The sequence below is a fragment of the Aphidius gifuensis genome, linkage group LG2 (genome assembly GCF_014905175.1).
Source record: "Aphidius gifuensis isolate YNYX2018 linkage group LG2, ASM1490517v1, whole genome shotgun sequence".
NCBI classification, from domain to species: domain Eukaryota; kingdom Metazoa; phylum Arthropoda; class Insecta; order Hymenoptera; family Braconidae; genus Aphidius; species Aphidius gifuensis.
The window spans coordinates 12894632-12909746 of NC_057789.1; the positions used below are offsets into that span (position 1 = coordinate 12894632).

The 15115-nt window shown below is 29.1% G+C and overlaps 1 protein-coding gene and 1 long non-coding RNA gene across 2 annotated transcripts; one reads left to right on the forward strand and one right to left on the reverse strand.

Annotated features, from left to right (window-relative positions):
* Positions 1-601: 601 nt before the first annotated feature.
* LOC122849162 lies at positions 602-848 on the reverse strand. Its single transcript, XR_006373513.1, has 2 exons — positions 802-848; positions 602-704 (listed from the first exon to the last, which is right to left on the reverse strand). It is a non-coding gene; the product is annotated as an uncharacterized LOC122849162 (long non-coding RNA).
* A 1711-nt stretch (positions 849-2559) lies between these two features.
* LOC122850394 lies at positions 2560-3509 on the forward strand. Its single transcript, XM_044149549.1, has 2 exons — positions 2560-2745; positions 2805-3509. The coding sequence occupies exons 1-2, from the start codon at positions 2560-2562 to the stop codon at positions 3507-3509; spliced, it is 891 nt and encodes a 296-aa protein (XP_044005484.1).
* The last annotated feature ends 11606 nt before the right edge of the window (positions 3510-15115 follow it).

Here is a 15115-nt window from a genome sequence, read left to right on the forward strand (position 1 = left end):
TTTATGTCTAAATTTTGCTTTTGACCATTTTAAAATACAGTTACATATACATTTATACAATTTTATATACCTTTATACACTTGTATAGAATTTTATAAAAGTAATAGTTATTGATCTTTATATAAAACTTTATACAATTGTATGAAGTTTTATATAGTTATATAAAGTTTTATACAACCTGTTATATATAGCTTTATAAATAAAGTGGCAATATAAAACCATATATAACTTTATACAACTTTATAAAATTTTATATAATTATATAAAGTTATATATAAATTTCGTTCCTCGGGAAGTCTCATCAAAATTATCAGACATTGGTATAGCACCTCGTCGTATTTTAATTTTTACTGATTTAGGATTACCAGTACATTTGTCACATTTTTCTGCTAATATTTCAATGTCATTAATTGTTTCTTGAAATCCTATACAATCTAAAATACTATCTTTACTATCTTTACGTTCACGTGGTACCACATTTCATCCACATATTATTTATTGTTGTTTGGTATTGTGATTATGATGTTGCTGTCGTATTATGTCAAGCACTTGAATAACTATTATCTTGTGTATTATTTGTTTATTTAACAGATTAATTTTAAATACTCATTATTTGATCAAAAATAACATAATAAATTATATATTGTATATAATAAAAGTTTTAACCTTGATATTCACCTTTGTCTCTTGAATCTTTCATGGAACTGAAATTTTGAAACAAATTTTAAACAAATTTTTTCGTATCGTTGTCAAGGGAATAAATAAATAAAACAAAATAAAAAATAATTTAAAATTACTTACCTTCATACCGTTACTTTCGTTGCATCCATCTTTTGTTTTTTTTTTTTACTGCCCATTCTAAAGAAGTTTCACTTCAAAAATTAAATTAAAATTTAAAATTAAATCAAAATTTAAAATGCTGAGGTGAGTTTTAAAAAATCAAAGTTATTTTAAAACTATTCAGTGATATTATTATCGCATTCTGGAAATTCTCTTTAAAATTTCTTTTTGTACTAAACCGGTATTTAGATGATGCTATTGGGAGACGGTATTTTCTGCATGAAAGATACACTAAGGAAGATACGTGCTCAGTGCAATACACCTAATTCTGTAGCCCGTTATCTGATGCGAGGCATTTTTAATCCCGAACGAGTGCTGAACTGCACTCTTACCGGTCGGAGAGTAAACAATCAAGGAAAGGATAGACAAAACCAGCCAGTGCAAGCTATAAACGATACTGCTAAAGACGTTATAATAAGTAAAGATCCGTTATGTATACAACATGAAGCTGTGATTTTTTAAAATATTCAATGAGCGAACTAATATATGTTTTTATTTTCTAGAGTATACGTTTACCCTAGCGAAAATGGCGACACCGATCCGACACCAATCCGACAGTCGGTTTGTGCACTGATCTCATACAAAAACGACACAAAACCGACACACGACTATAAGAATTTCTAAGTCACAAAAATAAATAATAAGAAGCATTTAAAAAATAAAATATTATGTCTAAAAATTTCTAAATAATATTCTTATAATTTAAGACACATTAGAATTTTTTTTAAATAATTTTTTTATTGAAAAAACTCAATTCTGTTTATGTATTAAAAGTGAGGTTAGCTGTCCGAATCCGAAGTGTCTATTGGCACTATTCCGCATGCTCTATAATATAGCATGCTGGTAAATATCCTGCATGCGAGATAAGTGACGGTCAGATTAAAATTTACATTATATACATGGAGGTGAATAAGGAGTGTAAAGGTGAATTTTCACTCAAATTATTTGTCGGCAACAATTTTTTATTTGTCAGCGACAAATAAATTATTTGCAGCCTGCAATCAAATAATTGTCACCAACAAATATTTTATTTGTAGACTGCAAATATTTATTTGTCAGCAACAAATATGACGTCAACATAAACATAAACATAACCAAAAAAGGAAAGTATAAAAAACAGTCACATAATTGTATATAAACTTGTGTTCAACGATAGTTTTTTAAAAATATATAATATTCAATTGTAAATACATGAAATAAATTGTAAAAATATGGAAAACCTACAAGACCTTCTGTTTAATCAGTGTATCAATTATTTGAAAACATTCGACCATCTGGATTATACAAATATTAATCAAGTTTCTAAAATAGTTGAATTTGCTTTGGAACTGATAAAAACGCCTTATCCAAGACAATACAAAAAAAAAAAATACTGGGAATCTGAGTTTGTGAAACAACGGAGGAAAGGTTTTTTCGTTGTGATGTTCCCAATTTTGTTAAGGGATGCACGTTTATTTCTTGACTATTTCCGAATGAAACCGACACAATTTGAATATTTGGTTCAGCTGGTTGCACCTTTGATAATACGTACCAGAGTGACGAGATCTCGGACGCCAATTTCAGTAGACGAGCGCCTTGCACTTACTATCAAGTATTTCAAAACTAATAAATTTTCATCTTTTTATCAACGTTTATAAACGATCTACTATTGTATACAATATTATTTCCAGATATTTGGCGTCTGGTGATAGCCAAAAATCGTTAGCTTTTGAGCATTCTATGGGTTTTTCAACGGTATCTACCATTATCTTTGAAACATGTACAGCATTATGGTTAAAATTGCAGCCAATCGTTCTTCCAACACCAACAATAAATGATTGGTTGAGAATTGCCAAAGGTTTCGAGGATAGATGGAATTTTCATCACTGCATTGGTGCGATAGATGGAAAACATGTTCAAATACAGGCAAGTTATCATAATAAATGTCACATGACTTAATTTTAAAATTTTGATTCTAATTGTAGGCTCCTCCAAATGCTGGGTCTAGGTATTTCAATTACAAAGGCTTTCACAGTCTCGTGTTACTAGGCGTCTGTGATCATCGATATTGTTTCACACTTGTAGATATTGGAGCTAATGGGCGGCAAAGTGATGGTGGTGTTTTTTTTCGGTCGAAAATTGGACGTTATTTCGAAGAAGAAAGTTTAAAAGTTCCACCTCCTTCGAAAATAGAAAAAACTGAAACAATACTGCCATACATCTTAGTAGGTGATAAAGCCTTTCCATTATCTGACTATTTACTACGACCTTACACACAACAAAGCAACATGGAGGAGAAACAGCTCATATTTAATTATCGTTTGGGTCGTGCACGAAGAGTAATCGAAAATACTTTTGGTATTTTATGTTCTCGATGGAGGATTTTACGTCGCCCTATCCTCGGCAAAAGAGCAACAATAAAGGCGATAATAAAAGCAACAGTTTGTCTCCATAATTTTTTGATGATCAACAAAGACAATAACTCAAACTGTGATTCAACAATCAATCAAGTTTCAACAAATGAAGGAGCTATCCAACATTATGTTGGTAGTGAAGATTCATCGTTAAATATGAACCCACTTAGTGAGATACCTCTTTGTTCTAGCGCAGAGCGACTACGAGATCAATTTGCAGAGTTTTTTCAAGAAGAAGGTGCTGTCCAGTGGCAATTCCGTCATATATATTTGTAAAGTGTTACTTGACAAGAAAAGAAAAAAAAATTTTTTATTAAATAAAATTTTAGTTAGATTCATAGATATAATTTACTATTTGTTATTAAATCACATTTATAAACACTGACTTTATAAAAACTAGATAAAAAGAACTTGCTTTAAGTAACTTAAGTATATCATCTTTTGAATTATTTTAAAGTAAAAAAATAAATTAACGACTAATCTTTATCAATTATTTTTTAGTATATTATAGCTGATCAACAGCTTTTCTGCGATATTCGTCGAGAAGAACATGAATTTTAAGCATTGCTTCTTGCAATAAGTCTGGTGGTAAATCATCGATAATCGTCCCCATAAAATGTAAAAATCCTAAGACGTGTGGATTTTTTAGTTCAGGCTGTTGAAGATGTTGTTGCTGTGATATTTGAGGTGGTGGTGGTGGTGGTGGTGGTGGTGGTGGAGCACATTTGCTTATCAGTTGCTCAAGTGTATGCTGTAATGCTTCGACTTTTTGCTCTTGATGATTTTTCCTTTTTTTATATTTATTTTTAACATTAATATCCTGTTCAGCAATATTAGAATCAGTTCTGAAATTAACACAAAAAACAAGTTGTTTGATTAATCTACGATACAAACAAAACAATAATCAAAAAATTCAAGAAAATAAAAAATTTTACTCTTCATTAGTGTCAATATCTGATAAAAATTTCATACGGTCCTCGTGAACCCATTTTTTATCTGGAGTTCCTCCTGCAGATCCTGTTTGCTTTTTCTTTGAATCAAGAGCCATTTTTCTATTGTGAGATGTACGTAAATTTTCCCACTTTTTTGGACAAACCAATATCTAATATTTTTGTTTTATCTGGATATTCAACTGTAAACGTTTGAAGAAAATAAAACTAAAATTTTTGAACAGTAATAAAATAATAATGTGAATATAATGTATTATTAATTATGTAACTCTTCATAGCATCAGATATTTCTGTCCATATTGCCAGTTTTCGATTAGGTGATCGTTCTGTTATACTCAATGAAAAGTTCCACAGTGATGGATACTTATGGACTTTATCAATCAAATTTTCTTCCATTTCAACATACCATGTATCACTCTTTCTTCCCGGAATACCTTTTTTTTTAATGTTTGGATTTGAATTTTCATTTTTCTCACAGTCCTTACTGAAGCAGTCTTCAATACGATTATCGTTATCTGAAATTTATTTCATTGTAAGATTTGAGATTAAGATATGTGTATTTATTATCCAATTCTTATAGTAATCGAATTTACCTGTTTCTGTAATCTGTTGTTTTGCGATTATACTGACAGGTTTAGGATTCAACGACAACAACTGACTGGCAGTAAACCTCTTGACAACGACTCCATCAGCTGAGGAAAAGTTCAATGGGAAATATACATTTCTTGAATTATGATGATGACAAGATTCAGAAATAAAATGATTACTGACCTTTAACAGGGTATATTTTTCCATTTTCAAAGTGAAGCTTGGCATAACCATTGAAACATTTGTGACTATAAAAGTGCTGATTATTTTTTATTTCCAAGTGAGGAATCTCTTCACAGAGACCACAGATCTATAATTAAAGTTATTGAAGATTGAAAAATTATAAAACAGGACTAACATTAATATTAATATTCTATTATAAATATATATGTATAGCTACTTACATTTTTATTCATTGTTGTGATCACAATTACACACTATTCTGACGTTTGGTTATGTTTATGTTTATGTTGACGTCATATTTGTTGCTGACAAATAAATATTTGCAGACTACAAATAAAATATTTGTTGGTGACAATTATTTGATTGCAGGCTGCAAATATTTTATTTGTCGCTGACAAATAAAAAATTGTTGCCGACAAATAATTTGAGTGAAAATTCACCTTAAGCTTTGCTTTTTTACTGAAGCCGACATTTCGGAGTAAATGAGGGCGCTGGGATCGGACTCAAACGACAGTATCACGCAGTATCACGTGTAATCTTTTATCTTTAAACATAGTCGTACAGGCTAGAGTGAATAAGAATATTTTGTTCTGTCTTTTTTTTGGTCAAGGGCTGATGTCAGCGCTGCAGCTGGTAGTTTTTCGAACTGACTTACTCCTAAATTTAGGCTTCAGTGACAGCCTATGCTTTAACACAGTAAAAAAGCAGAGTTTACACTCCTTATTCACCTCCATGATTATATAGCATGCGCGTACGTTCAGTATCTTTACCAAAACTTCGATACATCGATAATAATTCGAGGCTACTCGGCAACTGGCGCATGCTATATGCGCATAGAGCATGCTATATACATATGTACAAGGCTAGATTTTTTACTTAGCTAGATTTTTTACTTAGCTAGAATTTTTACTTAGCTAGATTTTTTACTTAGCTAGATTTTTCACTTAGCTGTAATTTGTAGACAAACAATCGATACATTAATTTACTTAGCTAGTTTTTTTACTTAGCTAGAATTTTTACTTATCTAAATTTTTTACCTAGCTAAATTTTTTACTTAGCTAGAATTTTTTCTTAGCTAGATTTTTTACTTAGCCATTCAAAACCAAGATGAGGATAAAAATTATGTAACATGTGGTTATAGATGGTATACACATATAGCATGGAAGTTTACTCCATGACATATAGCATGTATAGCATGCTCGATAATATAGCCTGCTCTATACATATAGCATGCGCCAGTTGCCGAGTAGCCTCGAATTATTATCGATGTATCGAAGTTTTGGTAAAGATACTGAACGTACGCGCATGCTATATAATGTAAATTTTAATCTGACCGTCACTTATCTCGCATGCGGAATATTTACCAGCATGCTATATTATAGATATAGCAACGAAGTGTCTATTGGCACTATTCCGCATGCTCTATAATATAGCATGCTGGTAAATATCCTGCATGCGAGATAAGTGACGGTCAGATTAAAATTTACATTATATAGCATGCGCGTACGTTCAGTATCTTTACCAAAACTTCGATACATCGATAATAATTCGAGGCTACTCGGCAACTGGCGCATGCTATATGCGCATAGAGCATGCTATATACATATGTACAAGGCTAGATTTTTTACTTAGCTAGATTTTTTACTTAGCTAGAATTTTTACTTAGCTAAATTTTTTACTTAGCTACATCTTTTCCTTAGCTACATCTTTTCCTTAGCTACATCTTTTCCTTAGCTACTACCGTCAGAATCATCTGTACACGACTGTGAGATTTTACAATTCTCACACAATTCCGACACAATTCCGACACACGACTGTGAGAATTGTAAATCCGACACAATTCCGACACAAATCCGACAGACGTATGACAGTATATTTTTATTTTGTATTTAATATAAAAAAAGAGCATTTTATTAGTAAAAAATTTTGTTCAATATTAAAGTTATAATATTTTAATAATTTTAGGCATATTAGATTTTTTTATTCTGAATAAATTTTGATAAAAAAAATAATTGGAATCGTCTGTGAGAATTTGCGATTTGCAAAAATTTTTGTTTAATAATAAAATTATAATCTTTTAATAATTATAGGCATATTAGATTTTTTTAAAATTATTTTATTAGAAAATTATCATAATATTATAACTTTAATATTGAACAAAAAAGTGTCGGATTTACAATTCTCACAGTCGTGTGTCAGAATTGTGTCGGAATTGTGTGAGAATTGCAAATTCTCACAGACGATTCCAATTATTTATTTTGTCAAAATTAATTTAAAAAAAAAATCTAATATGCCTAAAATTATTAAAATATTATAACTTTAATATTGAACAAAAATTTTTATTAATAAAATGCTCTTTTTTTATATTAAATACAAAATAAAAATATACTGTCGTACGTCTGTCGGATTTGTGTCGGAATTGTGTCGGATTTACAATTCTCACAGTCGTGTGTCGGAATTGTGTGAGAATTGTAAAATCTCACAGTCGTGTACAGATGATTCTGACAGCTAACCTCACTTTTAATACATAAACAGAATTGAGTTTTTTCAATAAAAAAATTATTTAAAAAAAATTCTAATGTGTCTTAAATTATAAAAATATTATTTAGAAATTTTTAGACATAATATTTTATTTTTTAAATGCTTCTTACTATTTATTTTTGTGACTTAGAAATTCTTATAGTCGTGTGTCGGTTTTGTGTCGTTTTTGTATGAGATCAGTGCACAATCCGACTATCGGCATTTACGCAATTGCTTTTGCTAAAAAAAAACGTTGGTCTGTCCCATTTATTCCAGACCTCAATTTTGCAATGAGTGATGAGCTTGGTAAAATTAAAAGGGAACAAAAACGTGAGCTGGAACGCTTCGACCAATGAAAAACAGTATTTGAAACAGTCTAGTTAAATTATTAACAGTAAGATTTATGCCAGTGCAAACAGTATGTGATTTTCATACCATTTCAAGAGTTTTTATATTCAAAGTTGCTTATAAACTTTAGTTCAATTAAAAAAAAAAAGACAACTGGTTTGTTATATGAATATATGATTCTAATAAAAAAAATTATGTTTGTACCTTAAAATATCTTTGTAACTTGAATAAAAAAAAAAAAAAAAAAAAAAATATTCCTGAGTATGTTGTGGTTATGATAAATTGTCCGGCATAAGTTAATAATTGTTATAATGTGTATATTTTTTTAAAGATTTTTGTGTATCAATAGCAATCGACATTGATCGACAGCGTTCGACAGCGATCGACAAAGATGTGGACAAATATGACATCTTCAATAATTGACGGTGATTGACGATCGTCTACTTTTTTCCCGGGTATGTTTTATATAGGATTAGGGAAGGTGAAATAACACAGAAAATAATAATTTATCACAAATATTAATTAATTTTAAATTCACTCGAAAAATGTTATTTATTCAAAACGTAAAAGTTCAATTTATTTATTTAATTTTTATTAGATGTGTTTGATTAAATTTTGATTTCGCTTTTAAATTTTGATTTAATTTTAAATTTTAATTTAATTTTTAATGATTTGAATAGAACGAAAGTTGTCGCAAGAGTGAAGCTCCTTAAAATTATTAAATAAAAATTCCCATAAAAATTTAAATTAAAAGTAGGGATGATCTTAGGTGGTAACATCTTTGACCAATCAAAATTGATGGTTCTCATGATATCCAGCATTTATTTGTTGCTGAGATATTATTCTAAATAATTAATAAATTCAACGGATGTTAAATATCGAGTTGCTCATTTAAAAATGCAACTGCGGTATGAGAAAATAAAATTTAAAATGAAAAATTATATTGAAAAGGTAAATAATATTTAAAAAATGTCCATGAGGCAATATTATTATTAAAAAAATAAAAAGAAAAAATTTATGTACTACTCGATATTGTACTATATCCCTTGAATTTACCAAATATTATTTATTAATTAATTTTTGGTAAATTCAAGAGACATGTAGAATATCGAGTGACACATAAAATTTTTCTTTTTTATTTCTCATAATTATTTTTCATTTTTAGCAACATTTACATTTTTTAATATTTTTTATACCTTTTTTTTATATTATTTTTTATTTTTTCAAGCCGTAGTTCAAAGTCACCTTAGCTACTCGATATTTTACATCCGTTGACGTTACAAATAATTCTCTACACTGCAAAAACTGCGCCTTTGGATTATAGGCACTGTTCCATTGGATTCATGGAGCACTGCTCCGCTAAAGTTGTTCCTTTGATTTCTTGGTCCTGTACCTATATATTTGTTGAGCAGATTTCGGCGTTTCGGAGGCATGCGCAAACACAACTACATTATATTTTTTCTCTCTCTCTATTTGTACTTTTATATCTGTCATGTCATGATATTTACATCATAAATATTCATTTATAAATTATTATAAATATTCTATATATCTTTAGTTATTAGATTTATCGAATATTTAACATATATGCATTCATATATATGTTAACTGTTTAATAGTTACTGACATAGAGAGGTTATGTTATGTGTATGCGTGTCTCTTTCTTAATTCGAGTGACGGCTCAGGCTGCTCAACGAATACAGTTGAACAGTACCTTTGAATTAACAGAGCAACTGGACCGATATCGGTGCTCCTTGAATATCATTGAGCAGCGCTCAATAAAATGTGCTCCATGAATCCAATGGAACAGTGCCTATAATCCAAAGGCGCAGTTTTTGCAGTGTAAGTAAAATATTAAACGCTGACTATCGTGGGACAGGTAAAATATAATTGGTCAAGACGTTCCCACTTTAAATCATCCCTTCTCTATTTTATTAATTTTTATGGGAATTTTTATTTTTATAATTTAAGGAGCTTCACTCTTGCGACAACTTTTGTTTGGACAATATCTAAATTAAATTTAAATCAATTTTATGAAATCAAATATAATTAAATAAATTGTATTAATAAATTAAATTCTAATAAATAAAATGTTAAAGTGAATTCAAATTAAATAATCTTTGTGTTTAAATTATTATTTTTTCGTTTATAAATTGACTGTTCCTAATACTATAAAATTATTGACTGTGACATTTCTCCGGGGTGTTGTTTTCTGTGCTTTGAGTTCATTTTACGTTTGGATTATTCGAGACTATCAACAACAACAGGCGACCATCCAGATTGACAGGCTCTCAACAACAATTGTTTCGGATTATTCTTACAACAAAGGTAAGGTAAGGTTTTTTTTTTTTTTTTTTTTCTTTCAAAAAATGAATTGACGCATAGAAGGACGTCGGAGGTAATTTGATGAAACTTAGAAAAAGTAAGAAGCCCTGTGGTCTAGTGGTCAAGGCGTTTGCCCGGAAAGCAAAAGACCCGGGTTCGATTCCCGGCGGGGGAACTTCGTTATTTTTCCTAAGTTACTGGTTTTTTTTTTTTTTTCAAAAAATCTACATTTATACACATTCCTTCCTAACCCGTTACCCTGTAGGGAATAACAAAATAAGAGGACTTTTTAATATTAACGTGAAATACCAAGTTGATTTGTTTTAATTATTCTATGATTATTTGCCTAGTTAATTTTGGTTTTACATATTCTTTCTTTTTTTTGTTATTTCATAGTTTAATTCTAATTTTTCAACTTGGTATATTTTTAGTTCATTACACAAACACAAAGTACACAAATATTCATATATATGTATATCTATAAATTTTATTAAATTTTTTACTTCGTCGCAGGAGTCACTATTTTTGAAGTGAAACTTCTTTAGAATGGGCAGTAAAAAAAAAAAAACAAAAGATGGATGCAACGAAAGTAACGGTATGAAGGTAAGTAATTTTAAATTATTTTTCATCTTGTTTTATTTATTTATTCCCTTGACAACGATACAAAAAAATTTGTTTAAAATTTTAGTTTCATGAAAGATTCAAGAGACAAAGGTGAATATTAAGGTTAAAACTTTTATTATATACAATATATAATTTATTATGTTATTTTTGATCAAATAATGAGTATTTAAAATTAATCTGTTAAATAAACAAATAATACACAAGATAATAGTTATTCAAGTGCTTGGCATAATACGACAGCAACATCATAATCACAATACCAAACAACAATAAATAATATGTGGATGAAATGTGGTACCACGTGAACGTAAAGATAGTAAAGATGGTATTTTAGATTGTATAGGATTTTAAGAAACAATTAATGACATTGAAATATTATTAGAAACATGTGATAAATGTACTGGTAATCCTAAATCAGTAAAATTTAAAATACGACTAGATCTTATACCAATGTCTGGTAATTTTCATGAGACTTGTAATGGTGGCTATAATAATATTTTTAAACAAATAATAAGTATCTAAAATAAATCTGTTAAATAAACAATTAATACACAAGATAGTGGTTATTCAAGTGCTTGACATAATACGACAGCAACATCATAATCACAATACCAAACAACAATAAATAATATGTGGATAAAATTTGGTACTACGTGAACGTAAAGATAGTAAAGATCGTATTTTAGATTGTATAGGACTTCAAGACCCGAGAAAAACGGTTTGTATACAACCATATACAACCATATACAACCATATACAACCATATACAAACATATACAATCGTATATAGATGTATATGGAAAGTTGATTATTTTAGTGACTTTGTATACAACCATATACAGTTGTATATAAGTTTACACAATTATATGAACTCATATATGAGGTATAAACTGTTTGTATATACAACCATGTACAACCATATACAACTATATACAACCGTATACAACTATATACAACCATATACAACCATATACAACTATATACAACCATATACAACTATATACAACCGTATACAACTATATACAACCATATACAACTATATACAACCATATACAACTATATACAACCATATACAACCATATACAACTATATACAACCCTATACAACTATGTACAACTATATACAATCATATACAACCATACAACTTGGTAGCTTAGTTTATTAATCTTGTATTTAATCATATATGGTTATATACAAACATATATGGACATATACAACTGTATATATTTATATATGTTTATTAGGGTGGCCCTTAAAAAGGTCAATGGTGAATTTTTATGAGTGCACCCTCTAGAATGGTTCCAAATAAATAAAAAAAAATCCTGACAAAATTTCAAAGCTCTATCTTAATATTAACCCGTGCCTCAAGTCACTTACTTTTTCCCGTTTAATTAACATGGTATATTTTCTATATTTTAGTAACAATACTGTAGCGTCGTCAAAAAATATGTAAAAAATCGCATATTATGCCAATTTCTTTATTTTTCTATGTAGAATTTAACCGCTTTCACCGCTCGCCGAAATTTTCAATATTGGACGTACTATATGGGTTGACCCAACCCAAAACTCTCTGAATTACATCCCAGGTAGAAATCTAAGTCGATTTCCGACAGTCAACATCCAGTGGACGTCGAAAATCGAGCTCGGATCGACGTCGAAACGTTACGCGAAAAACGCTCGATTCGACGTCGATCCAGAGGGAGCCCTAATACAATTCTGTAATAGAGATTGAGAGACAAAGGGTTCTCATTATGAGAACTTTCATATCAATTAAAATAAATAGTTTAATTTAATATAATGATGATAATATAATCATTAATTTTTGAATTTAATCTTGTCTAATCTGGACTAATTTATGCATTTAATATTATTGAATATTTGATAAATAGTTATTCTTTATTACTGCAATAGGATTTAATTGTTGATTTATTTATTTATTTCGATTGATTCTATTTCTTGGTATTTCAATTTATTAAAATAAATTGTATGTATTTTATCTGTCAAATAAGTGATTAAAATACTAAGAAAAAGTAGTAGCTAAGAAAAAAATGTAGCTAAGGAATTAATGTTGCCGAAGAATTATTTTTTCAGGAAATAATGTTGCTTGAAAAATAATTTTTTGGCAACTGTAATTCCTTAGCTCCATCTTTTCCTTAGCTACATCTTTTCCTTAGCTACTGCTTTTCCTTGGACATTTTTTTGTGGACATTGTATGTATATAATATACATGTAATTTTATTTTTAAAAAATAAAAATGTCCAGGGAAAAGTAGTAGCTCAGGAAAAGATGTAGCTATAAGGAATTAATGTTGCCCAAGAATTATGTTTTAAGGAATTAATGTTGCAAAAAACATAATTTTTTTAACCACATTATTTTCTCAGCTGCTGCTGTCCCTTGTTATTTCATTTTTTTATTTGACAAATAAAATTAATACAATTTTTTTTTAATAAATTTAAATACCAACGAAAAAATTAATATGAATAATAAATCAATAAATAATAAAATTCCTTCGCAATAATAGTGAATTACAGCTATTCATTAAATATTAAATAATAATAAACGGATAAAATAATCAATCGGAAAACAAATTCATAAATTGATTATTATCAGAGCCGGGAAGTTCGTCTGTTATTTCAGCTTGCCGTAAATACCATGGCAACATGGTGAAATATAGTTTAAAAAAAAGACGATCTGAACCTCGTACATAGAAAAAATGGCCTCAAAAAATGGCCTTATTTTTTTTGGCCTCTTAAAAATGGCCTCAAAAAACGGCCTTATTTTTTTTGGCCTCTTAAAAATGGCCTCAAAAAACGGCCTTATTTTTTTTTTTGGCTTCTTAAAAATGGCTTTATGTTTTTGGCCATATCCGTATCCTATTTTTTCCATCTCATTTTCTAGTTCTTCAACAAATGTCATATTTGAAGAGGCGTTATCAGTTGTAATACCTTGAACTTTCGATTCTAAACCAAAGTTTTTCAAATTAGTCTGAGAAAAGTCTTTAGAAATGCCATAAACAAATAGTATATTTTCTTTTTTTTTTTTCTTTTACTTCATCGATATGTATTTTTTTTCCAAGAAGTAAATCATTGCTTTTGAAACATCAAATACAAAAAATATCAGTTGAGGAAAATATAATTGGTGTAACTTAAGTCTTTACAATTTTCATTGATACATAAGGCTTGTAAATATCTTGTGACTCTGGCGTTAGTGCCCTACTGTGCAGCAGTGTTGGGTAGGTAAGATACCTTGGTATCTTACATGGGTAAGATACCATGTAAGATACTGTATCTTACATCATTGGTTTCATACATCGAGGTATCTTACACTGCGTTCCCAGCGCCTCCTATGATTTTTTAGTGGAACCTTCATGCCACAATTTTTTTTTTATTCGATAAATACATGTCATTTATTTATTAAATAAATAAAAATCCCAAGAACAAGCAGTAGCTAAGGGAAAGATGGAGCTAAGGAATTACAGTTGCTGCAGTGGGTATAAGGAATTATTTTTTGAGCAACTATAATTCCTTAGCCACGCATCTTTTCTGCTATTGCACTTTCCTTGACATTTTATTTATTTTATGAATAAAATACATGTAAATTTTTTAAAAAATACAAATCTCCAAGGAAAAGCAGTAGCTAAGGAATTGAGGTTGCCAAAATTATGTTTCAAGGAAATAATGTTGCTTAAATATAATTCTTTGGTAACCTTAATTCCTTAGCTACTCTTTTCTTTAGCTACTGCTTTCCCTTGAACATTTTTATTTATTTCAAATAAAATTACATGTATATTAGTTATTTGATAAATAAAACTGTCTAAGGAAGCAGTAGCTAAGGAAAAGATGTAGCTAAGGAATTACTTTGCCAAAAAAATTCTGTTTCAAGCAACATTACTTTCTTAAAACATAATTGTTTGGCAACGTTGATTTCCGAGCTACATCTTTTCTTAGACACTGCTTCTCCCTGATATCTTATATATTTATTTAAGGTATATACCTTTGTAATATAACTTGCCAAAATGAAAAATAGTCTGAGGCTCATGAAATTAATAATTTAGATAAATGAAATAATAATGCATCTTTTTGTCAATTCAGTTTTTATGTTATAATACTTTTTTTCTTTTAATAATTATTCAAAGTTGACATAATTTAGAGAGGTTAAACATGGGCTCTTATGGGAGGAGGTGTTAGAAAATATCTACGAACTTAACAAAACAATACTTGTTTTAGTCTCACCTATCCCAAAAACTAATAGATAATAACAGAAAAAAAAAGAATTTTTGATATCAGGATGAAATGGGCTTATAAGACTAAATCTCACGTAATTAATAAAAATATAAGCTAAAAA